The 25,628-nt window shown below is 34.8% G+C and overlaps 2 protein-coding genes across 3 annotated transcripts; one reads left to right on the top strand and one right to left on the bottom strand.

Moving 5' to 3' along the window:
* Positions 5,003-13,529, top strand: LOC105173453 (eukaryotic translation initiation factor 4G). Of its 2 annotated transcripts, none has more exons than XM_011095191.2 (11): positions 5,003-5,145; positions 5,228-5,428; positions 5,638-5,747; positions 6,085-6,264; positions 6,416-6,483; positions 6,596-6,652; positions 7,284-8,063; positions 8,200-8,544; positions 8,633-11,751; positions 12,561-12,755; positions 13,003-13,529. In XM_011095191.2, exons 2-11 carry the CDS (start codon positions 5,277-5,279, stop codon positions 13,331-13,333), a joined length of 5,337 nt encoding a protein of 1,778 aa, XP_011093493.1. In that variant the 5' UTR covers positions 5,003-5,145; positions 5,228-5,276; the 3' UTR covers positions 13,334-13,529. The 2 variants fall into 2 exon arrangements, with proteins under 2 accessions (XP_011093493.1, XP_020553218.1); XM_020697559.1 differs by having other exon boundaries at positions 5,267-5,428; positions 13,003-13,333.
* On the bottom strand, positions 14,881-22,206 carry LOC105173802 (SNF2 domain-containing protein CLASSY 3-like). The gene is made up of 7 exons (XM_020698058.1): positions 22,036-22,206; positions 21,173-21,303; positions 20,790-21,044; positions 19,313-20,467; positions 17,805-18,991; positions 17,139-17,297; positions 14,881-16,953 (listed from the first exon to the last, which is right to left on the bottom strand). The coding sequence occupies exons 2-7, from the start codon at positions 21,285-21,287 to the stop codon at positions 15,082-15,084; spliced, it is 4,743 nt and encodes a 1,580-aa protein (XP_020553717.1). The 5' UTR covers positions 21,288-21,303; positions 22,036-22,206; the 3' UTR covers positions 14,881-15,081.

The following is a 25,628-nucleotide window of genomic DNA, read 5'->3' as shown; positions in this document are numbered from 1 at the left end:
AATCAACAAGACAATTACAAATTTGCTATTTAAATTGTTTATCCCATACAATGAAGTAAACACGATCTACATGTATAAATATATTTATCATACACATGTTTGTTTGTTTGTTTTTTAATATTTTGCATCTTAAAGTCAAATTTAAATTCTTTTCAATTACAAAAGTTTATATCTGAGCTATAATAGTGAAAAAAAGGTAATTGTTAACTTAAATAATTCAAATTTTTAACACAGAAAATTAAGTAACAAATTGAGCATGATGAGAATATTAAATTAATAAAATATTGCACGTAAAATATTATTATTAATTTGGTATTAAAATCAAGTTTTAAAATAATTACTCTAGACTTTTTCTTTGTTTTTTTTTTAACATACATACGAAGAATTACATCTCCCATTTCTCAAATATATTTAAAAATTTTGAACAAATTTATATTTATTCATTTTTTTTTCCATAAAATGTCCGATAATTGGTTAAGCATACTTTGTTATTTTTTCCCAAAAATATATATATGGGTTATTAACGTGGTTTGTAATATTAGTCTTACACTTTCTAAAATAGTTAATATTGATACCATATTTTAAAAAAATATTACAAAGTTAGTCCCACCGTGAAAGATTTGCAACATCTCAAACTAACTTTGTAATATTTTTCTAAAGTGTGGGACTAACTCTGCAATATTTCTTTAAAAAGTATGAAATTAATATTGCAATATTTGGAACTAACTTTACAATATTCTTTTAAAGTTTGGGACTAACTCTGCAATATTTTCTAAAGTATGAAATTAATATTGCAACGGTGGGACTGAACTTGCAATATTTTCTAAGAATGTGATAATGTTGGCCTTTCAAAAATTATGAGACTAATATTACAAATCATCTTGCATTTTAGGATCGAAATTATAATTTTCTCGTTATATATGTATATATCTATTATGCTAATTTATTTTACTTTAATTTTAATTTAAATTCTTAAGCTATTATTTGCTTAATTTTCCAATACTTTCTTGAAAACTATTTTCTTCTAGTTCAAGTGTAATTTAGAGGGTGTTTGGACCTCAAAGTATCGTATAAGATGTTTTAAAATTTATAAACTCTTGAAAATTGTTCGGCAATTTTCTTTTAAGAGATTATAAGATCCGAAAATAGAATGCTTTGGATTTTATAAGTTCTTTAAAAAAAATTAACTTGACCCAATATTTTGAAAAACGTCTTATAAGCTCTTTAATCTTAACATCCAATAAACAAAAACAGGCTCATAATTTTGTTAAATTTTCACTTTTACCCTTTTATATAATTGACTCTCCCCTTCCCAAAGTATGATTATCTATTTATATAATTTTAAATGCTAATTATTTGATGGCTTTATTTGTTAATATAAAAGTGTAACGCCAAACACACTCACCTTATAAGCTCTGACATCTTATTTATTCAAATACTTTAAAAGCTTATTTAAAACACTTTATAAGATGTCGGAATTTATAAAATATTTCGAATAAATTTAGTCCACAACACCCTCTTAGTCTTGATTTAAGGTGTGGAATACTTAAAATACATAAACGGGTAAATTACTATGACCTCTCATGAGATTTGGCATAATTATGAATACCACCTCATTGTTTGAAAACTTATCAATATCCCCTAATTTTAACGACCGTCTAACAATTTGCCCAATCTGTTAGGCTTTCATCCATATTTTTATGATGAACTGACCAAAATGCCTTTTGTGGATTAAAAATTATAATTTTATTTATTTTTTAAAAATATTATTTTTTTATGGACTAAGTGGATGATTTTTAAAAATTTTCCATCCATCACATTCAAATTCTTTATAAGTTTTACTTTTTGTAAACAAAACAAAAAATACAGTAAGAAAAAAATGACAATTTAATACGTCCGTTCAAGGATTACATAACTTCATCGAATATTAGGGGGTATTTGTAATTTTTCAAACAACAAGAGGATAATCGTAATTATGTCAAATCTCAAAAAATATCATTGTAATTTATCCTACGTAAAGAGCAATATAAATAAATAAATATGGCATAATAAGCAACTTTTCGTAAGTATTATATTTATTAACTTTAGGAGGTAAATGCTACTCAAAGAGTATTTACTCCAAAATTAAATACCACAATTTTATATTTAATATAATTTGGCATTTGGTGTTAAAATCCAATTGTAGCCCATAATTTTTGCACCACTAGCTCTTAAGTAGAGTATGGTCCACACTTAATAGCATTTTAATTAAAGATAAATTACAACAACTTTTTTTAATGTTTGGTATAATTATAAATACATTTTTGTTGTTTGAAAAATTACAGATACCCCTTTACGTTTGTTAAAATTATATAATCCTTATGTAGATGTATGAAATTGTGTAATCCTTAAATAGAGGTATGAAAAAACAAATACCTTACAAATAATTATATTTACACTTCCTGATCTATACGTAATTATATAAATCATCTCTATCTTTTGTGTAATTTTAGAAATGACTCCCGACAATCCAAAAATAAGATAATTTGTGTAATAATCTTGACGTTTTTTGGGGTGTTTATATAAATGATGTTGATATTTTAATAAATATATATATAATTTTTAAAAGATAGGAGTGGTCCTAAATGTAATTATCCCTATATATTATCAACAAGTTTAATCATATCATATTATATTAATAAATCCACAACAACATTCCGAATGAGTGGATCTAATTAAATGCAAAAGATATGATAATTTTTTTGTTTCAAAATTTGAAACATTTAAAGTAGGGAAATGACAATTAAAAGGGGAATTGTGAAAGAATAATAGTTTTCTTTTAAGTTGTTGATATAATTAAAAGGGGAGTAAATATAAAATATTTCTAATTATTTTGTACGAGTAAATTAGATTGAAAAGAAAATACGAATTTTTATAATTTTACTGATGAGCTCTTCCTCTTTATTTTGTATTAACAAATAAACAAGTTAATATTATATTAAAATAATTTGTAGTATATGAAAATTTTAAAGATCTTATCTTATTAATAAAAATATTCATCAAACAAAACAAGAATATTTTTTTATTTTTATTAATAAAAACATTCATAAAAATTAGTATTGTTCATTTATTCTAAACTATTCAATGTAAATAAAATAAAAATTATTATCAATCTCCTCAAATAAAGAAATTAAATTCAAGCATTAGCACTTTTATTGGTGATTTAATTACCTTTTTAAAAGATTATGTATCGGTGTTATCAGCGGGACTGAGAAAAGAATTTGAGGAAAATTACGTATATGGGTAATAGAGTAAATAAAAATAGAATATGTACTTTTTTATCCTTTTGGCCTCATATGTTCAATTTTCGTTTAATTTTGGATATATATTCAGTTTTACTTCACCTCCATCTATACTCCCTAACAGAACATCAAACTTATTCTTATACATCTATTTCTTTTATACATTCAGTTTTTATCCCAACCAAACAAACCCTTAAATATTAATGATGCATAAGAATTATGAGTTCATAGAAAAGATAGGTGAATTACATTGATTTTGTGAATGATATTTAATGATAATAAAAATGAAAAATTATTACAGTAATATATTAAATATAAAAAAATTAGTGAAATTAATATATAACAATAAATAAAAAATAAAATCTTATGAAAATACAATATTTGCAAATCTGAAAAAGATTTAAATGAAAAAATCGGAAATGTGGGATCCGTAATATTGCAATCTCCTTATACATCCATTTTTACTTTTACTTCTTTTATATATCCCGTTTTTATCCCAACCAAACAAAACCTTAAATATAAATAATGCAAAATCATTATAAGTTTTATAGAAAAGATACGTGAATTAGATTGATGCTGCGAATTATATTTAATGATAATAAAAATGAAAAATTATTACAACAATATATGAGATTTATATATATATATAAATAAAAATTAATGAAATTAATATATAACAATAAATAAAAAATAAAATTTTATGAAAATACAATATTTGCGAATTTGAAAAAAAAATAAATGAAAAGATCGAAAATGTGGGATCCGTAATATTGCAATCTCTTTATACATTCATTTTTACTTTTATTTCTTTTATACATTCAGTTTTTACCCAACTAAAGAATCATTTTAAGTTTTATAAAAAAGATACGTGAATTAAATTGATGTTGCGAATGATATATATATAAATAAAAATTAGTGAAATTGAAATATAACAATAAATAAAAAATAAAATCTTTGAAAATACAATATTTGCGAATCTGAAAAAGATTTAAACGAAAAGATCGGAAATGTGGGATCTGTAATATTGTAATCTCCTATTATCACTCGAAGTTTCAACTTCTTTACCAGTTGATAGGTTAGGTTGTTACACTTATACCAAAAAATACATACATATATATATATGTATAATTTAAATTAAAGCTAGACAAAAACATACAAAGAAAAGAAAAAGGAAATAAGATTTAGGATTGATTACACTTAGACACCTTTAAAAATGTGAAATTATACTTTTTACCGAAAAAAATTCAAAATTACAATTACACCACCTTCCAAAAATTTATCAATTATACCTAACCCCTTTTGTTATTGCTTGGAAAAAACTGCTTACGTTAATAGAAAAATTACATATATTTTTAATTTTTATCCTCATTTATTATTCTCATATAATAATTTTATACTTATAAGTAAAAAATATAATAAAATTAATTTTACTTAGATTTATAAAAATATAAATGAGAATATTAAATAAAGAATAAAATTATAAATTTATACAATTTTTCTGCTAAAGTTAGTATTTTTCAGTCAAATTATAATAAAAGGGGGACAAGTGTAAATTAAGAATTTTTACAGGGGATTTAATTATATTTTTAAAATATTTTGAGGAAAAACATTAATTTTATATTTATATAGGGAATCTAAGTGTAATTAATTCAAATTTTATTTACATCTATATTGTGTAAAATATAAAATACACACACACACACACACGTAATATACATTGAACACTCTTCTATTTTTCTTTTTCCTCCTTCTTCTTCTTCTTCTTCTTCTTCTTGATCTTCCTTTCCTAACGGCAACGTCCATTCATGGTTCCCGCCATTCTTCTCTCCCGATGGAAACCCTAATTCCACACTCTCGAATACAGGTGAATATAATTGAATTTGAAATCTTTCAGTGATTAACGGGAAGGTGATTGATTCTTTTTATGTGATCGGTGGTCTGTGTAGGGAGGAAGATTGCTCTAAATTTCTGGGTTTTCGTTAAAGGTTAGGATTTATGTCCCACAATCAATCAAGGAGTGAGAGGAGTGAGTCTACACAGTACAGGAAAACCGGTCGATCCAATCAGCAAGCACAGTTCCCGGGCGGCGTGTCCACTAAGGGCGGTGGTGGCGCCTCCTCCGCCCCCTCCAGTCAAGCTAGTCGCAGGTACACCTTCTGTGTTGATTGAATTTCGAGTGGGGTTTTGTTTCTTTAGTGTACCAATTGTTTCATACATGGACGTGTTCACGTGTGTTGATTGATTGATGATGAATGTGGGTGTGAGCGGTTATTTCCTCTAGGGCTTGCGCGTCTGTCTGTCGTGGGTTTGAATGATGTATTGTTTTTTTTTTTTTTTTGTTCATTTTGAGATGCAGTTTTAAGAAGTATAATAACAATGCACAAGGAGGGCAGACGAGGGCAAGAAGTCCGAATGTGGATTTAGACTCTGAGACTCATGCTGTACATCAACAGCATCCAACTCATGGTACGTGATTTGATTTTTCTTTTTAGGTTAACCTTTTCATTTTAATTTAGTCTTTCTTTGCATGGCGGGATTTGGAATTTGGGGAGGGGTGAGAATATTCTTGATTTATTGGGAGATAATCCAAGTTTTTTCTTTTCACAGTTACAGTGTTAGTTGAAGTTAAAAGGTTTTCTTTCCAAGAAAATTCTTCTTAACTATAGCCAGTACTAATTTATAGTGATTTTTCCAAGAATTTTCTTCACCCTGAAGTGGTTTTGGTTTTATTTTTTCGTTGTTATCTTTTCAAGTTTGGTTCTAGTAAACCATGTTTTTAAAATTTTAATTTATTTACTCTTAGTGGTAGCTGATGCACCAGTCACCAGCGTCTCTTCCGGTGTCAAGCTGACAGATACTCCAACTCAAAAATTCACTGGAGCTGTTCCAGGAGCTTCGTTGTCTAATGTTTCAGCTGCAGCTCCAACTTCTAATGTTTCTGTTGCTTCTTCTGAGTCTGGGACCCCTGCTACACATGGAAAAGGTATGGCATAGTGGATTGTGTATATATATATATATATTTAGCTGTTAAAATAATTTTTTATACATAATTTTGCTGATACTTTATTGCAATTGAGATTATCGTTTCTTCTCCAATTGATGGCTCCTACTGTTTTTGTAATCTTTCTCTCCAGGAGATGCATCTAAGTCGTTTCCTTTGCAGTTTGGGTCCATAAGTCCTGGTTTTATGAAAGGAGTGCAGGTAATCCAATATTCATGAAATGCAAAGTCCCATTGTCATCTCCTTTCTCTTCTCTCCGTAATCCTAACTCTAGTTCCTAAGAATAAAAAATGCTTTTTCTATTTTTTATTAGATACCTGCTCGAACTAGTTCTGCACCACCAAATCTGGACGAACAGAAAAAAGCTCAGGTTGGCAGTTCTCTTCTATCCTGTTGTTTACGTGGTGTAGGAAAAGGTGCTCTCTTCTGTTGAGTACTTAGAGTTGTATGTTGTCATACTTTTTGATTGAAAAGACTCAGAAGACATTCCTTTTGTATTGGATATTGTAGAATGCTATGTTTCTTTTGATTTTTTTTACAGTGTGCTTGGATAGACATGGAGGGAAGTCGAACGATATCATAAATTATGAGAAAAAATGGAAACGGTTTTTTTGATCCATTGGAGAAAGGAAGAAAGAAAATTGCTATTAATATAGAAACTTTAGGAAAGAAATTAATCTCCTCTTGTTTCCTTTTTGCATCTGCTTTCTGTAAAGTGAAAAGTGTCCCCCTTCCTTACTCTAATCAACCGAAGTCTCTGAAGGTTACGTTGCATTTTTAGCTCAGAACACTACCTATTTCCATTATTTTTCTAAGAATTGCCTGAAGATGGGGTAATTTTGGGTTGAGCCCCACCTGCATAAATCTTTCTTGAATTCATCAGTGGGCCTGTTGGTCAAGATTATTCATTCTGCTCAACTTGAAAGGATGGTGACAGTAACGGTTCAGTTTGTATTAAATCGCTGTATGATGGTTTTGCATCATGATTCTTTTCTTGTCAGGCTCGGCAAAACTCTGTAAGGCTCAACCAAGCGGCATCAATTCCCAAGTCGCATTCGCTGAAGAATGATACAGGGATTCCTGACCAGGCCAATACTGTTGAGGCTCAACCAGTGTCCAAATCTAAGAGAGACACACAAGTTTCAGCTGGAGCACCTGTGACTCAAACTCAGAAGCCTGCTGTACATCACATCCCTGGCATGCCCATGCAACTGCCGTTTCACCAGCCGCAGGTTCCTGTCCAATTTGGTGGACCAAATCCTCAAATTCAGTCTCAAGCCATGTCAGGATCATCATTACCTCTGCCAATGCAGATACCCCTACCTATAGCTAATCCTCCAATGCAGCAACCAATGTTTATTTCAGGTCTTCAGCCACACCCTATGCACTCGCAAGGAATAATACATCAAGGGCAGAATTTTAACTTTTCATCACAGATGGGTCATCAGCTACCTCCTCAGTTGGGTAGCATGGGAATTAATATGGCCCCACAGTTTCATCAGCAGCAGGTTGGTAAATATGGTGGTTCTCGCAAAACTGTAAAGATTACCCATCCAGAAACTCATGAAGAGTTGAGGCTTGATAGCTCACCTGGTCCAAGGTTGCATCTTAATGTGCCACCTCAATCACCGCCAATCCCCTCATTTCCGCCTAATCATCTAATGAACTTTTATCCAAATTCTTACAATGCACCTCCTATCTTTTTTCCTTCTGCGAGCTCCGTTCCTATGAATAGCACTCAGGTTCCACCCACTTCTCAGCCTCCAAGGTTCTATAACAAGGTTAGTTTATCTTTTCTGTAGACTTTGCTTTGGCATCTTAGTTATCCTAATAAGCCATTCCTTTTTTGCATTATGCTCACTTTCACTTAGGATTGGGGAAGATTATCTGTTAACCTTTCTGGCTTATTGCCTGCAGGTCACCGTGAAACCACCTGTTGGCTCTCATGGGGAAAAAGAGTCATTGCAAGCTGTGTATTCAATTTCAGTTGGAAAAACTAAGTCTTTGGAAGTTGACAATTCATCTTTGAGCGCTTTACCAGAGTCAAAGTCTCGTTTAGGAACATCTACATCTGGCCCATCACCAGGTTCTATCAATGGGGAGAGTGATGCGCCCAACACTTTAGCTTCTGCATCTGCTCCTATAGATGGTTCTGCATCAACATTAATCAACTCCGCTGATGAAGAAAGAAATGGAGTACTTGTGCCTGATTCCACCAAAGTTAAGCATGATAAACCAGTCAATAGGGGCCAGCAGTATCAGGTATTGGTTGTTTATCTCTAGTTGTAAGTATTGCCCACTTTAAGCTAATTTGCAGTGATTCATGAGTATGATTTCTTGATATTTTCAGGTGAACAGGTACCCAGAGTCCCTCTCAAGTTTGCCTTCTCAATTGTCAGAAGCTGAGGGGATGAAACCAAAATCTACCTTGTCTATAACTAATTTGGTACCTGCAACTTCTAAGGGATCAACACCAACAACTGCTGGTACTGCTTCTGAGACTTCTAATTTGGCAAGTGAGGGTGCTAAAGAAGGAAAGACGGGTGATACATACAGAAGTTTAGTCATGAAAGGAGTAAATAGCAGACAACCAGAGCCTGAAATAATTGGGAGAAAGGAACAAGGAGAAGATGTATCATCCAAAAGTTCAAAATTCGACAAAAACAGCCTAGAAAAGCCGATGCAGTCTCTTTCTTTAGAATCTCCACAAATCACTGGTAAGGAGAGCTTTAATCAAGAGGTAACACCCAGCATTGATGGTTTATCAGAACACACAGAAGGAAAGGCCAAAGAAACATTAGGTTCTCGCTCTGATGATCTTAAGATGACTGATAATTTAGTTGCATCTGCTCACACAGAAGGTGGTGGAGATGCTCTGAGTTCTGTGTCAGTCAAGGGTTTATCTGCACAGGATGACAAAATTTCTAGTTCAGACACATTGCAAGGTGTGGGTGATGGCATGGGAACAACTGTTGCAAAGTCTGTAGACCAGGAGTCTGCTCCTGTTTTAATTCCTTCTCATCCTCATGGTGCCTCGATACCTGAAAATGCAGATATTGGCAATAATGGTGGTGACTTAGTCTCTCCTTCTTCAACCACTGTCAAGGATAAAGTCTTGTCAGATACAAATGTTGCAAAAAGTGTTGTGCCTAGAGGGAAGAAGAAAAAAAAAGAATTATATAGAAAAGCAGAAGCTGCTGGTACAAGTTCTGATCTCTATATGGCGTACAAGGGACTAAAAGAACAGAAAGAAACTGTAACCTCTGCAGATAGCACGGAGAAAACTTCAAGCATTAGCATGAAACAGGCATCCGCTGAAGTGACTCAAGAGAATCATGTGTCAATTGAAAAACCTGCTGTGCGTAAATTGGAGCCAGATGATTGGGAAGATGCTGCCGAGAACTCTCCCCAGTTAGAAACTTCGAAGAATGAAAGTCAAGGTATTGATGGAGATGGAAATGGGTCGATAACAAAAAGGTATTCTCGAGATTTCCTCCTCAAATTTGTGGAGCAATGCACTGATCTTCCAGAGGGACTTGAAATTACTTTGGACATAGCAGATGTGTTGATGAACTCCAGTGTCAATATTTTGCGTGAGTCATACCCTAGTCACGGAAGAAATAGTGACAGGCCAGTTGCAGGTTCTAGACCAGATCGTCGTACAGGTAGCTTGGGAGATGAGGACAAATGGAGCAAATTCCCTGGCCCTCTTATGCCAGGGCGAGGAGATATGCGGGCAGATGTTGGCTATGTGGGTAACATTGTCGGCTATCGACCTGGCCAAGGAGGTAATTATGGTGTTCTTAGGAATCCACGGGCGCATACACCTGTCCAGTATACTGGAGGCATCCTCTCTGGGCCGATGCAATCCTTTGGTCCTCAGGGTGGTCTGCAAAGAAATAATTTTGATTCTGAGAGGTGGCAGCGGGGAACTGGTTTCCAGAAGGGCTTGATGCCTTCTCCTTATATACCAGTACCAGTGATGCACAGAGCTGAGAAGAAGTATGAAGTAGGTAAGATTGCTGATGAGGAAGAAGCAAAGCAGAGACGGTTGAAGGCCATATTGAACAAGCTTACTCCTCAAAATTTTGAAAAGTTGTTTCAACAAGTTAAACAAGTGAACGTTGATAATGTTGTTACACTGACTGGTGTGATCTCTCAGATTTTTGATAAAGCTCTGATGGAACCTACCTTCTGTGAGATGTATGCCGACTTCTGCTTTCACCTTGCTGCAGATTTGCCTGACCTGAGCGTGGAGAATGAAAAAATTACTTTCAAGAGACTACTCCTGAACAAATGCCAGGAAGAATTTGAGAGGGGAGAAAAGGAGGAGGAAGAGGCAAATAAAGCTGAGGAAGAAGGTGAAGCTAAACAGACAGCAGAAGAGAGAGAGGAGAAGAGGCTCCGAGCCCGAAGACGGATGTTAGGTAATATTAGACTAATTGGAGAACTGTACAAGAAGAGGATGTTGACTGAGAGAATAATGCATGAGTGCATAAATAAGTTGTTGGGTCAGTATCAGAATCCTGATGAAGAAAACATTGAAGCCTTGTGCAAATTGATGAGTACAATTGGTGAGATGATAGATCACCCAAAAGCAAAGGATCATATGGATGCATATTTTGATATCATGGGACAGCTGTCCAATAATATGAAACTATCTTCCAGGGTCAGATTCATGCTGAAAGATTCCATTGATCTGAGAAAGAATAAGTGGCAGCAGAGGAGGAAAGTTGAAGGTCCGAAAAAGATTGAGGAGGTACACAGAGATGCTGCACAAGAGCGGCACGCACAAACTAGCAGGCTAGGCCGTGTTCCGAACATGGCTAATTCTATTAGAAGGGGTCCACCTACAGATTTTGCTCCTCGAGCTTCTAGTATGTTATCTTCTCCAGGTTCCCAGATCGGCAGTTATCGTGCTATCCAACCTCAGGTCCGCAGTTATGGTTCTCAAGATGTGCGGGTGGATGAGAGACATTCCCTTGAGAACAGGACCATGTCCGTTCCTCTGCCTCAAAGACCCCTTGGTGATGATTCCATAACACTTGGGCCCCAAGGTGGCCTTGTGAAGGGAATGGCTTTCAGAGGGCAACCATCCACACCTAATGTTCATTTGACAGAAATGTCGAGTCATGGAGATGCACGGAGGACAGCCCCTGGTGTAAATGGATTCAATTCTGTGCCAGAACGGAATGCGTATAGCCAAAGAGATGATCTCATGCCAAGATACACGCCAGACAGATTTGATGCTTCATCCAATTATGACCAATTACATTCACAGGAGAGAATTGTTTCCTATGGGAACAAGGAGGTTAGAAATACAGATCGTGATTTTGATAGATCTATCCCTACTTCTTCACCTGCTCAAGGTGGCCCCACAGCTAGTATGCACAATGTTTCTTCAGAAAAGGTATGGCCAGAAGAGCACTTACGAGACAAGTCGATTGCTGCAATTAAAGAATTTTACAGGTATCAATGTGACTCCAACCTGATATTTTTTTGTTTCATAGTCCCTCGAAAATACGAGCCCAGGTTCGATAAGTTCATTAGGAAGAGTAGAACAAGAATTCCTGTGTTCAAGTTGCACTACCTAATAAACTTACAAATCATGCCTCTCAATTCTTTCTGTGTTTCTCTCTAATGCTATGTCAAATTTGAACCAATAATGATCTTTTTGAAGAAAATATATTGTCTTTACTATGTAACTGTGGTTAGTTGATGCCATCGTCATATCATTTGATGCACCAGTCTTTCAGTTTTTCACATAGAGGATTTGTTTGGCTGGAGGAGGGGGCCAAAGTTAGTTGTGTTAAGGGAGATGTTGGATGGTTTAGGAAGCAATTCTATCCTGTAGTTTAAGTGGGGTTAAGTTGGGTTTTACCTAAATTATTTTTTACTCTGTTTTCACCGTCTTGTTCTCACAAAACACTAGAAGAACCCTATATAGGATAATGTTTTCAATGATGAGCACTGGAGTAAAATGTTTAGAATTAACCCACCCTGGACTTATGTGGGTCAGTTCGAGAGAGTGGAAGGGCAAGATGTTGACACCATTGGGAATGAGAATTTGGCAGAGCTATTTATTCCTTGAGAATCATTTTTAACCTCGTCTTGTACTTTCACTTTATGTGTTGTCTTTCTTACTGTTGTACAATGCTATATAATTTTTTAGCCCTGTTATCTTTTGTGGACTTATTAGTCTCTTCATATTTGTTAAGCTTAAAAATATTTGCTTTTCTTTCTATATTAAGATGAAACTGAGTCTCTCATTTTTGCAGTGCAAGAGATGAGAATGAAGTTGCTTTGTGCATCAAGGATTTGGATACCCCCAGCTTCTATCCCTCTATGATCTCTCTCTGGCTTATTGATTCTTTTGAGAGGAAAGACATGGAGCGGGATCTTTTGACAAAGCTTCTTATCAACCTTGTAAAACCAAAAGATGGAATGATAAGCCAAGATCAAGTCCTCAAAGGGTATGGCTGTGACCAGTTTTATAATCACTGTCACAATAACGAGTTTTAGATATATTATGTAAAGCCATTGAAGATTGGATGGTTAAGGGAAATCTGCAACTGAAACTTGATTATAGAGGGAGTCTAAGTTCTCAAAATCGATTTTTCTTTTTATTTTTTTATTTTTTTATTTTGTAAGATGTCCAAACTTAAGGGGGAATTATCCATAATATTTATTCTGTTGTCTGATATAATCTCACTTGGATAGGTTTGAATCTGCTCTGAGTGTCTTGGAGGATGCCGTGAATGACGCCCCCAGAGCAGCAGAGTTCCTTGGCCGTATCTTCGCAAAAGTCATCTTAGCGAACGTTGTTTCATTTTCTGAAATCGGGCAACTGATATATGAAGGCGGAGAAGAAGAAGGGCGTCTGGTAGAAATAGGTCTTGCAGCCGAAGTAATGGGAAGCATGTTGGACATGATCAAATCCGAAAAAGGCGATTCCATGCTCAATGAGATCCGGTCAGGTTCTAATCTGCGGTTAGAGAAGTTCAGGCCTCCAGGCTCTAACAAATCATGGAGAATAGATAAGTTTATATAGAGGATAGCCATGCTCCTTGTATCTATCTGGTAGGGAAATTCTTGTCTCATTTTTTTTAGGTTCGCCAGTTCTAAATTTTCAGGTAAAAATTTTTGTTCTGGGCCAATATTAGGGGAAATCTTCGTGTTTTTATGTTATTTTGCCAAGAAATGACTTGCAAATTATGAATGAGCAATCCACTTATCTATTCTTTCTATATCCATTTTCTGTTGTTTTCTTAGGCTAAATTTTAAGGTGACTTACTCTACTCTTAACTATTTTTTCTGATCAAAATTGTAATGCTTTTTGAAAAGTTTTGGGGGTTAAAATGTTATAATTTAGTACAGTGTGGTCAAATATTATCTTTAATTTTTTTTTTTTGAAAAACTAGCCGTTTACGAGCATTTGAATCATTGTGAATGTATCTACCTATGTACATAAATTTTGATCTGTTAGCCTTTTTATTTTTTTCTAAAAAAAATTAACGTGGCTTTTCAATGGATCACTTGTTATTTTATTGAAAATAGATTGAGATATTAAATAAGCAAATATGGATGTTTGAAGAAAATCGTTGTCAATGTATAATTATATAAATATTCCACTTGTGAAACGACAGTGGAATCAAGTGATCAAATATATTGACAACAATCAAACATATATATCTTTTTTTTTTAATTATTATTTCTCAACTTATTTTAATAAAGTATGAAATAATTTATTGAGAAATGCAAAAATTGTGAGAGAAGATTGTAGATCAAAATATGTAGCACAAGTACATTAAATGGTCATAAACGAATTAGTTTTTCAGAAATATTAATATATAATATTTAACCACAAAAGTGTATTAAAATAATATTTTGATCCTGTCAGTTTTAGAATTTTATAATTTGGTTCAGAAGAAGTAGTTAAATTACAGTGAATTTTATTGGAATATCACATATAATTTATTGGATGGCATTATATCCAAAACTCAACAAACCTTGGTTTGGACAATTGTAATTTTTAAAAATAAAAGGACCAACTCCTATAAATTTAAATCTTGAAAAAGCACTACTGTCTGAGTGAATTTTGTTAGTGGAAAAGATGCCCTACAGTTGCAAGAAGCCTCTTTTCTAGTTCTAATATCAGTAAGAATGTTCATTAAACTAAAATGCTAAATTACAGCCACTTCTAATAAGATCTAACATAATTATAAATATGAGTTCGTTATTTAAAAAATTATATAGAAATAACAAATAATTATGCTAGCCGATGAGGTGGAAACTACTACTTAATCTTGTCGTTTTCTTTTTTCTTTTTAATCATATGAAAAAATATAAAAGAGTCCCAAGGTGAGTAAAGTAAATAATCCATACAGCATGTTAGTACATAAAAAATAGTTTAGAAAATTCAAAAAGATAAAATAAAATTATATTCATAATATTTTGATCAACTCATCACAAAAATTGAATGAAAACCTAACGAGAACTAATATGATTGGCTTATTGTTAGACGGACGAAATGAAGGAAGTATTTGTAACTTTTGAGAAAATATTTGTAATGATGTCAAATATAATTTGAGATGTCTGTAATTTAACCAACTAAAATTTCCAAGCACAGAAATGAATGCTTTCAGCTGCAGTTGCTTCAGGTTTTGAGATGTAAGAAGATGGTTCATTTGATAATGTGTTTGTATATGAGAACTCAAATCTTTGGTAATAAACTTCTGGATGGGGCAACAGAGAGTGGCCAAAGCTGATGAGATTGAAGACAAATGTCAATTTTCGCCATCAAGATGCAATACTGAAAGTTTCAACCAAGTTCTTATCCTTTGGCTGATAAATGATCTTCACAAACATGTCTTTGAGGTTCACATCAGCAACAATATCTTCAAGAACTCCGTCATCAATGCATGTATCAGCATTCATGGACTTGCATTGTTCATTGGAGGAAGAAGTGAAAACGAGCTCGGATAGCCGCTCCTTTTCAGCTTGTCTGCAGTACTTATCCCCCTCTGTTGTCCCTGAAGTCATCAGATGGTAGGTGTAGACAATCTTCTTCTGTCCCAGCCTATACGCTCGGCATATAGCCTGCCTTTCCACTGAAGGATTCCAAACAACATCAAGAAGCACGACTCTGGATGCCCCGACTAAGTTTATGCCCTCTGAGCAGCACCTTGTCGATGCAAGTAAGACCTTGGCTTCGCTTTTGGGATCGTTGAAAGCGTTTATCAAGTTCTGCCGGTCCTTTTGTCCCATTTTTCCTTCCATTTTGAGAATTTGCTTCCCTTCTCCCCATCCAAAGAATCCTTTAAGATGGTCTTGTATCAGATCCAGAGGTCCGAGATACTGGCTAAAAACGAGCACTTTCTCGTTCCGCACTGCGCTGAGACGAACGAGCTCCATCATGAATCTTGTTTTTACTCCTTCAAAAGGAATTAGCTTAGATGCCTCCAATGCAGCCTGGTCGACTCCACTTTTCTCTTCTTCTGTTAAACGGCATTGAGTGAAAAGATACGGGTGCACAGAGATTAGTGCGACCTTATGATCAAACTTAAACATATTTTTCAACCCTTCTATTCTCTGTATTAGACTCTTTTGCAGTTCTGGAGGTCTTAGAAGGATAACACAATCTCTCAAACCAGGGAGACTCTGTTGAAGAATGGCGCCTTTGTGAACATGAACAAATGGTGCCATGGCAGCTTTTAGATCGTCTATTGCAGTGTCCATGACGGAGACAGAAAATTGAGATTCTTCGATATCCCTGTAATTTTTCCTCGAGCACCTTCCCCTACAAGATATCATTTCACTAAACTTTTTCTCTTTAGCAAGAACTCCAGCTACTGCCGGCCTCACTATGCGCAGAATGTTGAAGAGTTCTTTGAAGTTATTCTGGAAAGGTGTCCCTGAAAGAATGATCCTTTTCTTAGTCTTCAGCTTCAGAAGGGCATTCCAGATGTTGCTTTTCTGACTACGTGGAATGTGCCCTTCGTCAAGAACAACCAGACCAGGCTTCTCAAGAAGTATCCTAGTCACAGGCTCATTTTCGCTTTTCTTCCAAGCCAGGCTCTTGAATAGATCATAGCTCATTCCAAGAATGCTTTGCTCTTTGTTCCAAGAATAGATTTTCACTGTCCGCACTGTTGTGTTGTTGAGGGGCCTCCCTTCCGGCAGACGTTGAAGAATCATTTTATTCTCCTTTCCTGATATCTCCAAGTTGTTCAGGTTATGGAACGGGAACTGCACGTCCCATTTCCTGAATTCTTCTTCCCATGTAAGGAGCATGCTAGCTGGTGTGATGATGAGGGGTCGAGAATCAGGATATAGCTTCAAGTAAGTCTCGAGAAAAACCATCGTCAAGCGGGTTTTGCCAGTTCCCGGAGCATGAGAAATAATGCATCCTTCAAGATTTCTGGACTCTGCAGTCTTCACTTGAGCAAGATCAGTTGTTCCTGCCAAGTTCTTCCATAGAAACTCGAGCCCTTCTCGTTGATGTTCATACATTGTTTCTCTGATACCAGGTTTAATATCCCATATTGTTCCTTTCCTAGGATTGCAAGAACCAGCGAAATCTTCTCCTGGTTCCATATCAAGGCCGTCTAGCACATAAGATTGATCAGCCCCGGCGAACCTCCTATTTGCCCCTCGATACATTTTTTCTGCCTGCATGAGAACAGAATAACAACATAAGTTTATACAGATTAGTTCCAATATCAACTCTTAAGTAAAAGCTCCTATTTTAACATCCGAGAAACAGGAATTATTCATATTTGATGCTGTAATTATCTGAATGTTCAAGTATTTCCTCCACCCTGTTAATTCTCATGAATACAGATCAAAGTACTTACCCATGGAGGTATAACGTGTTTTGCTTCAAGCTCTATATGGAAGCAATATTTACAGATCACTCCGATTTCATCATCCTCGATCAGCTGATGCTTCCCCTTACAACACTGTGTGTATTGATTTGCTTCGTCATCAGGAGAATTTGTAGTATCTTTTGCAACCTGTGACTTTAAAAGATAAGTGCAAAATTTTGAAGCAATAAACGAATACATGTCATCTTTTTCCCTATTAAGTTTCCTCTAAGAAAGCGCACGGATGTTGCACGACCTCAAGAAACAATGTGTGCTCAGAATTTATGAGGAAAGATCAAATTCTTTTATTGTTTTCTCATAGGGACAAAGTGACCTTTCCTTAATTAGTTTAAACATGTTAACACAAACAAGGATTTCATTTCTTACAACATATAAACTTTTCCAACCTGTGACCTTAATAGGTAAGTGCAGAATACCAAAACAATAAATGAACATATCACTCTTTTTCCATTCCTCTAGAAAGTGCACAGAAGTAGCACGATCTTGAAAAAAATGTGCGCTCAGAATTTATGAGGGAAGGTCAAATTCTTTTATTGTTTTCTCATAGGGAAAAAGTGACCTTTCCTTAATTAGTTTAAACATGTTAACACAAATAAAAGCTTCATTTCTTACAACATATAAACTTGATATACTTACCTCATGGTATTCATTGAAGTCCATATCTCCATATGTCAGACAAAGTTCCATTTCGTCAAACAGACGTTCAATGATCAACTCAGATTCTGATTTTTCTACTGCTGTTGTGATCTCATCCTCAAATCTGAACTTCAGAGGAAGGGCATCTTTGTGTTCAAGCGACTGCTTGGGTTCCTCATGACTTCCATCCTCTTTAACTTCTGCTGTCTTATCCAGTACAGAATCCAAGAGGTCCTTGTACAAGTCATAATCCTTTCTTGCACATAAACGCCTCCCACTCATTTGCTCATTGTTTTCAAACTTGACTCTCGCTTTCTTATTTCTAGCATGTTCATATGTGGGAGAATTATCGTGCAAAGCAGAGTTACTCTTATCACTATCTTCATTCTCCTGTGACAAACCATATTTCCTTATAGATGCTTGCCCATCTTTCCCCATTCTTTGAGCAGCTCGAGTGCCGCTAGTATGTGATGAAGAAATCAATTTCATTCTCTTTCTGCCAGTCCATGAATGGTCAATTCCCTCATCGTCTTCATCTTCTTTGAACTCTTTCTTGGTAAACATCTGACTTGACAACAATGGAGATGATTTCTGCACATGATCTCTTTTGTTTCCTGGTCTATTTCTGGAGCTATCTTCTTTGCTGGGGCAATTACCGATGTTTCCTACTGTCCTTTTGCGACTATCTCCGAGCTCTTGAACTTCAACTTGAGCCTCTTCTTGATGCACTTTCAATGATGCAAATTCCGGTCTATTAGAAGCATGCTGATCAACAGATCCTTGTTCATCATGACTATCTGATAGCTCAATACCATCAGAACAGTCATACTGCTCCATGGTGAATTCTTCATCTTCAGAATCATCAGCTTCATGATCACTTGAAGACAGAGAATCAGAAGGTCTGCTATCAGAAGGAGATGATGATCCATCCGATAAAAAATCCAAGGAAATATCGTCAACCGTTGTGGGCTTTCTCAAAACCCCTCTCTTTGATCTAGTCCGACTTGCTATACCTGTTTCGTGTGCTGATCCATGTGACCTCTCCTCATCTTCTTGCGGAAGAGGGCTCTTACAATCAGCATAATATTTATTTTGATCCAACTGTCTGCTTCTGTCCAAGTTAGTTTGACTCCCTCTTGTTCTAGGACAAACAGAAGTTGATTCTTTGATTGTGTCATCATCATTCTCTGCAAACGATAATTAAACCCTAACTTGTTACAGAAGTAGCAGAAAGCAACATGTGTGCAAGCAACGCGCAGAAAAATGCCAAGAATGCAAAGGACATAATTTCGAAGATGTTTGATTCAATGTTCATCAAGTTGTTAAACAAGAACACAAAGGAAATAAACATGCAGATCATATGCAGAAATAGAATTGACAGGAATAAAATTGTCTTAAATTAAGCAGTTTATGGCATATGAATTTTATCATTAGGAAAAGTGATGAGACTAAAAACCAAAGATAAAAAAGGTTGTGATCCTGCAAAATGAAACAATTCCTTCACTGACCTTTTCCTGCATAATCTCTGGCAGATTCTGCTGCCAGTGAAGATTCTTTTTTCAGACCATGATGTGTCTGCCTGAATTCAGCTTCGCTGATTCTTTCTACCCCGATTTCCATTCCACAATGACCACTAATGGTGTCACCATTTGCATGCTTTATATGCATCCCAAGAAACTGAACATCATTGTCGTCCAAGGAATCAGTGTCATAAGCCTTTAACTCGTAATCATCTTCCAGCTCTGTATTGTCCTTGTACAAATCATAATACTTTCTTGCACAAAACCGCCTCCCACTTGTCTGCTCATTGTTTTCAAACTTGACTTTTGCTTTCTTCTCTCTAACATGTTCGTATGTGGGAGAATGATCGTGCAAAGCAGTGTTACTCTTATCACTATCTTTGTTCTTCAATGACGAATCATATTTGCTTATAGGTGCTTTCCCTTCTTTCCCAATTCCTTGAGCAACTCGAGCACCCCTAGTACCTGATGAAGAAATCCACATTTTCATACTCGTTCTGCCAGTCCATGAACTGTCAATTCCCACTTCGTCTTCATCTTCTTTGAACTCTTTCTCGGTAAACATCTGACTTATTAACAATGAAGATGATTTCTGCACATGATCCCTTTTGCTTCCTGGTCTATTTCTCGAGCTATCTTGTCTGCTGGAGCAATTACCTATATTTCCTACTGTCCTTTTACTACTATCTCCGAGTAACTGAACTTCAACTTGAACCTTGTCTTCATGCACTTTCGATGGTGCAAACTCCTGTCTCTTAGAAGCTTGCTGATCGATAGATTCTTCTTCATTATGACTATCTGATAATAGCTCAATACCATCAGAACAGTCTTCATGCTCACTTGAAGAAGGAGAATCAGAAAGACTGCTGTCACCAGGAGACGATGATCCATCCGATAAATCCAAGGAAATGTCGTCCACCATTATGGGCTTTCTGGCAACCCCTCTCTTTGATCTAGTCCAACCTGCTATGCCTATTTCGTGTTCTGATCCATGTGACTTCTCATCTTCTTGCAGAAGAGCGCTATTACAATCAGCGTAACATTTGTTTTGATCCAACTGTCTGCTTCTATCAGAGCTAGTTCTACTCCATCTTGTTCTAGGACAGACAGAAGTTGATTCTTTGATTGTGTTATCATCATTGTCTGCAAATGATAATTAAACCTTAAGTTGTTACAGAAGTAGCACAAAGCAGCATGTGTGCAAGATGTCTAGAAAAATGCCAAGAATGCAAATGACATTATTTGGATGATGTTTGATTCTAAGTTCATCAACTTGTTAAACAAGAATACAAAGGAAATACATGTGCAGATCATGTGCACAAATAGAATTGGCAGAAATAAGATCGTCTTAATCCAAGCAGTTAATGGCATATCACAATTTTATCATTAGCGAAAGCGATGAGACTAATAACTAAAGATGAAAAAAGGTGGTGATCCTGCAAAGTGAAAAAATTCGTTCACTGACCTTTTCCTGCACAACCTCTGCCAGATTCCACTGCCGGTGAAGACTTCGGACAATGAGGTGTCTGTCGGAATTCAGCTTCGCTGATTATTTCGATCTCCATTCCATGATGACAACTCCCAATGCTGTCACCATTCGCATGCTTCACATGCATTCCAAGAAACTGAACATATTCGTCGTCCAAGGAATCGGTGTCATAACCCTTTAACTCGTAATCATCCTCCAGCACTGTATTGTTCTCTTCTCTTGGTTTTTCTCCTAGACACAATAACAATATCATCATCATCATCAAGTACTATGTTCTTACAAAAAATAAGAGTATCAACAATTTGCAACAAAAGCTTTCTTGCAATTACTGTTAACCCAAATGTGGTAAAAATTTATACTTAAATTCATCTGCACGCTCTTGCTTGAAGAGCCACTCTGCGTTCCCCCCATGATGTCATGAGCGAACCTCGTACGTGATCTTGTCCGTGATGCTACACCACCAGAAGAGTTCATTGCTTTGCTCCACAAACTAGACAAGATTAGGAACATAATTAAGGAGTGAAGATAAGTTGGAAAATTTAAAAACACAGTAAATGCAAAGAAAAGAGACTTCAAAAATGTTGATTGGGAGATGTAATGCAAAACCCTCTACTTGTCTGAAAAAGAATGAATAAGAACAGAGATTAGGGACAGAAAACAACTGAAAAGTTCCAGGTAGAAATAGTTATTGCACATACCATAACAGATTACATTCAGACATGCATTTTATGTGCATGTTTTGTGCAATGGAAACAATTCTTTCATTTGATCAGATAGCTACATGGGGTTTCAAGACACTGTGGGGTTCTTGAAATTCAACATAAACTGCATCAAACTCTTCTCCGACGTTGAAGAACAATTCAAGCTTTGTGGTGCGGTGTGAAATGAAGTCCACAATCTTCTGCAGTTGGTTTGCTGCCTATAGGCTTATGTTATGACAAGGGCTCAACATCAATCGGAAACTAAAGAACATCATTCTACTAATTTAGGATTCTAGATGTTTGAAATCAAGAAAACACTGCAAAAATGACCTCTTCAGATAATCAAGATATTCTTCAAGTAAATCACATGCTAGTACTCGCATAAACAAGAAAAATCATAATACTCAGAGATAAAAAAAAAAGTAATGCAAAAACACATAAGTCTGAGAACATCAACTCCATAAAAATGCACAAAAAAAAGGTGATCCCAGAAACACAAAACATTATATGCAGAGATTTACCTTTGAAAAATTTCACTTGAATGTCACCCTCTGATCTGATCCCTGAAACACACAACACACTTGAAACTTCCCCAAACCTAAATCTTTTAATGCAGGCAAAAAAGATTGATTCTTATTCTTTCTTTTCCTATGTATACCAACATTTGCTATTCTCTGTGTCTGAGTGTGACTTTAAAGTTCGTCTTTTTTTGGCTAAATGTCCTTAACTTTACCTCTGCATGGCCTATAACTTCTGTGCTCATACTTTTCACCCCCATTCACAGTGTGTGTGTCTGAGAGAGAGAGAGAAGAGGAGAGAGAAAAGAGAGACAGCGAGTGAAGAAGGTCACGTAGGCATTTTGGTGTGAACTGCAGCAAAGAAAAAGCACTAAAAATCAACTCTTTCTCTCTCGCTCTCTGTGCTACAGGCTAAAGCTAAAGAATACAAAAATGGGATTCTCTTTTTACCATAATTTCATATTTTGCCCAAAACTTTAAAACATTATACGGATTGAGACATTGCTTTTCTGAGTTTCAACACTGAAATGTCAAGGCTTCCTGTGCCCGGCCCCTCAAAATCTTGATTCTTGGCACATATATAGCTTGCTTGCCCTGTTTGGAAAAGCTGATGATGATTTCCAATAAATTATGCAGTCATTACACGTCTTTTGGTGTCCAAGAAGATGAAGAATCGTTGTTAGAAAATTGACTCTTGTTTAATGATGATTACTTTGTCCCTATGCATCCATTTCTTAGGGGACAAGTTGTTCTTTCTCATATTTAAGTTATACCCTTTTTTTCTAAAAACAAATAACAGTAATAAATTATAATAATAATACCTCAATTTAATCAATATTTAACAATAATAAAAAAATCAAAATAAACCACACATAATGAAATAAATACTCATACATTCGATAAAATTTGAATCAAAACATTAACCGTTAAGTTAAGACATCATTATTATATATGTTATACCTAAGTATTCTGCTAGCACAAAATTAATTTTGAATGAGCATTTGGATGGGTTTATAAACTTTTCAAAATATTTTATAAAATATTTGATAATAACGTACACTGTATTGTGAACTATTTCGTAATTTTTTTGAAAAAATAGCTTGTAAAATACAAAAATAAAATATTAGAATTTAATGATAAGCTCTCTTAAGAGGAGTAATGAGTTACTAAGTTACTTTTAAAGTTCTACTAAAACTTTTCTTAAAGTTCGATCATATTAATGAGGGTTAAATATATTTTGCCCTCTGAACAATGTATATAATCGTATTTACCCTTTTAAAGTATGAAAGATAGCAAAAAATGCGCTGACAACAAATATTTGTCATTGATAGATAAAAAAGCCCTTCTCATTTACTCCCGATACTTTTTATTTTACTCCCAAAAATATATTTTATTAAGAAATTTTTAGTGATTTTAAAATTTTACTCAGCTTATTTTAAAAAGTAATACTTAACTTTTAAATTTTTATAAATTATGTAATACAAAAAAATATTTACAAGTTCAATATACGTACATATATTTTACAAAGTAAATTTTATTGTTCGGGAGGGGGGAGGAAAAATGCACCTCAGGCATAATTTTGGGGTGTAAATATATTTAGCCCTGTTAATTATAAAATTGTCATTATGTTAATAAGCTGTGTACTTATATTTTATCCAAACACCCTAAAATATTATTTTTAAAATAAGATATAACATCTTATAAGTTTTAAAAATATCTTAATATATAGTAGTTGTTCATTAGCTATGTGTATTTGATGTTGATAATTGATGTATTTGAATGAATTTGTTACAATTACATTATGAATTTCAATCATCAATAATAAATATATGTCAATTACTAATATTAAATATATTTGTATATAACTAGCACTATAACTAATCAATAACTATTCACTACAAAAAAAGGCGGGATTTGGCAGGGTCAGGACAACCATTCCAAAATTCGTTCCATCTTCGAACGAGCTCTGGAACACATAATTAGGAATGGATATTGAAAGATGACATCATGATCTACATTTTATTTGAGTTATAATTTTTGAAACGGCCAAACCGTTCCAACATAAGTTTCAAACAAACAGTTACAAAATTCGGTGCAAAGACCGTTCCAAAGTAGTAACTATAAATTGTTGAAACTCTGTTTGGAACACAATATTAGAATTAGGAGCGGTCTTGAGTTGACCGTTCCTATATGTGTGACAAATGATGTCCAAAAAATGACAGTTAGAAAATGTATTCCAGAATGAGGTATAATTTGGAACGATTTTAGTACACCCTTAATCAATTATACGAAAAACGATTCCAAATTGTAAGTTTTGCAAAAGAAGTAATGTATTTTAAAAATCATTCCAAAATTCAGTACTACTTGGAATGGTTTTTTTGTATTATTTATTTTAGTATTATTGAGACCGTTCCAAATGAAATACAATGGCTATTTTTCAACGGTCAAAAAATTCGTCCCTAAAGTCGTCCCAATGATGATTTCAAAATCTAAACTAACGGCTAAATATGTGTTTTTGTACCCGTTTCAAAGATCATTCCAAATTTTTTTATATAAATGTGCTCCTCTCTTTTCATTTAATCTCACTATTTTCTTTCATTCTTCTTATTTTATCTCTTTTCCTCAATCTCTCTCAATTTTGTTTTATCTCTGACTATCCCACTAATATTTTTATACTCTTGTTCGTCAACCTTGATATTTGAAGTTATTTTGATCAGTTAACAACTTTAACCCTATGTTTGTCAATTGATTATATTTATTATAATTTTGTCACTTAAATTTAATACTATAATAATATATATGTGTGTCAGAGAGAGAGAGAGACTCATTATCATGTATGAGAAAAACCTTCCAAATAGGGCGGGTCTTATTTCGAAGTTTGAGGGTGGTGTTGCTACATTTGTAGAATGGGTCAAGTATCAATATGCATATATGGACGACAAGAAATTAAGTGTCCTTGCCGAAAGTGCAAAAAATGAAGTTTTCAAAATCACGGACAAAGTAAATTTCGACTTGTATATCAAAGGTTTTATGCTGGAGTATTATAATTGGACTTCTCATGGTGAGAAGAGGATGCATGAGTATTTTGAGGCCGTTACAGCAGCCCCGTTGCAGGAGAAGCAAACTCTCGTTTCTCATGTTATGGAGGGTGCGGGTACGCCTTGGGGTGATGCGGCGCAGAGGATGGTTTTTTATGCCGCCAGGCCGGTTGTCTAGTCTTCTAATTATAATCAGGATGGTGTGCTTGATTATGGTACAAAGTCGTGTCCTACTGATGCATGACCTAGTTCATATTATAGTGGGGCCCCTACAATTATGTGTCTAGGCTGGCAGATCGATTTCAAGATGTAGTGCATGCTGCTAATGGCAAATCTCAATTGGGGGTTGCTGCTGAGTTGGTGAAAATCAAGGCCGAAGGCCATATTTCTCAGCATATATATGATTGAGTATCCCAGTGGACTGATCATATATTGCTCCGCAACCACACTCCACCCCAGGATTACTATAGTATGAAGAACTTGATAAGAGACTTGGGTTTACCTGTTAAGAACATTGATGCGTGTAAGAATGGTTGCATGTTGTACTGGAAGGACGAC

This window comes from Sesamum indicum, linkage group LG11 (genome assembly GCF_000512975.1).
Source record: "Sesamum indicum cultivar Zhongzhi No. 13 linkage group LG11, S_indicum_v1.0, whole genome shotgun sequence".
In the NCBI taxonomy this organism is placed as follows: Eukaryota; Viridiplantae; Streptophyta; class Magnoliopsida; order Lamiales; family Pedaliaceae; genus Sesamum; species Sesamum indicum.
This window is presented reverse-complemented; position numbering and strand designations above follow the sequence as displayed.

Bases quoted from the DNA above. Each gene is read 5' to 3' on its own strand.
- LOC105173453 (XM_011095191.2), top strand. From the start codon at position 5,277: ATGTCCCACAATCAATCAAGGAGTGAGAGGAGTGAGTCTACACAGTAC. The intron at 8,064-8,199 runs GTTAGTTTATCT...TATTGCCTGCAG, and splicing joins CTCCAAGGTTCTATAACAAG to GTCACCGTGAAACCACCTGT. The intron at 11,752-12,560 runs GTATCAATGTGA...TCATTTTTGCAG, and splicing joins GCAATTAAAGAATTTTACAG to TGCAAGAGATGAGAATGAAG.
- LOC105173802 (XM_020698058.1), bottom strand. From the start codon at position 21,287: ATGAACTCTTCTGGTGGTGTAGCATCACGGACAAGATCACGTACGAGG. The intron at 17,298-17,804 runs GTAAGTATATCA...TTAAAGTCACAG, and splicing joins ACTTCAATGAATACCATGAG to GTTGCAAAAGATACTACAAA. The intron at 16,954-17,138 runs GTAAGTACTTTG...GTTCTCATGCAG, and splicing joins AACACGTTATACCTCCATGG to GCAGAAAAAATGTATCGAGG.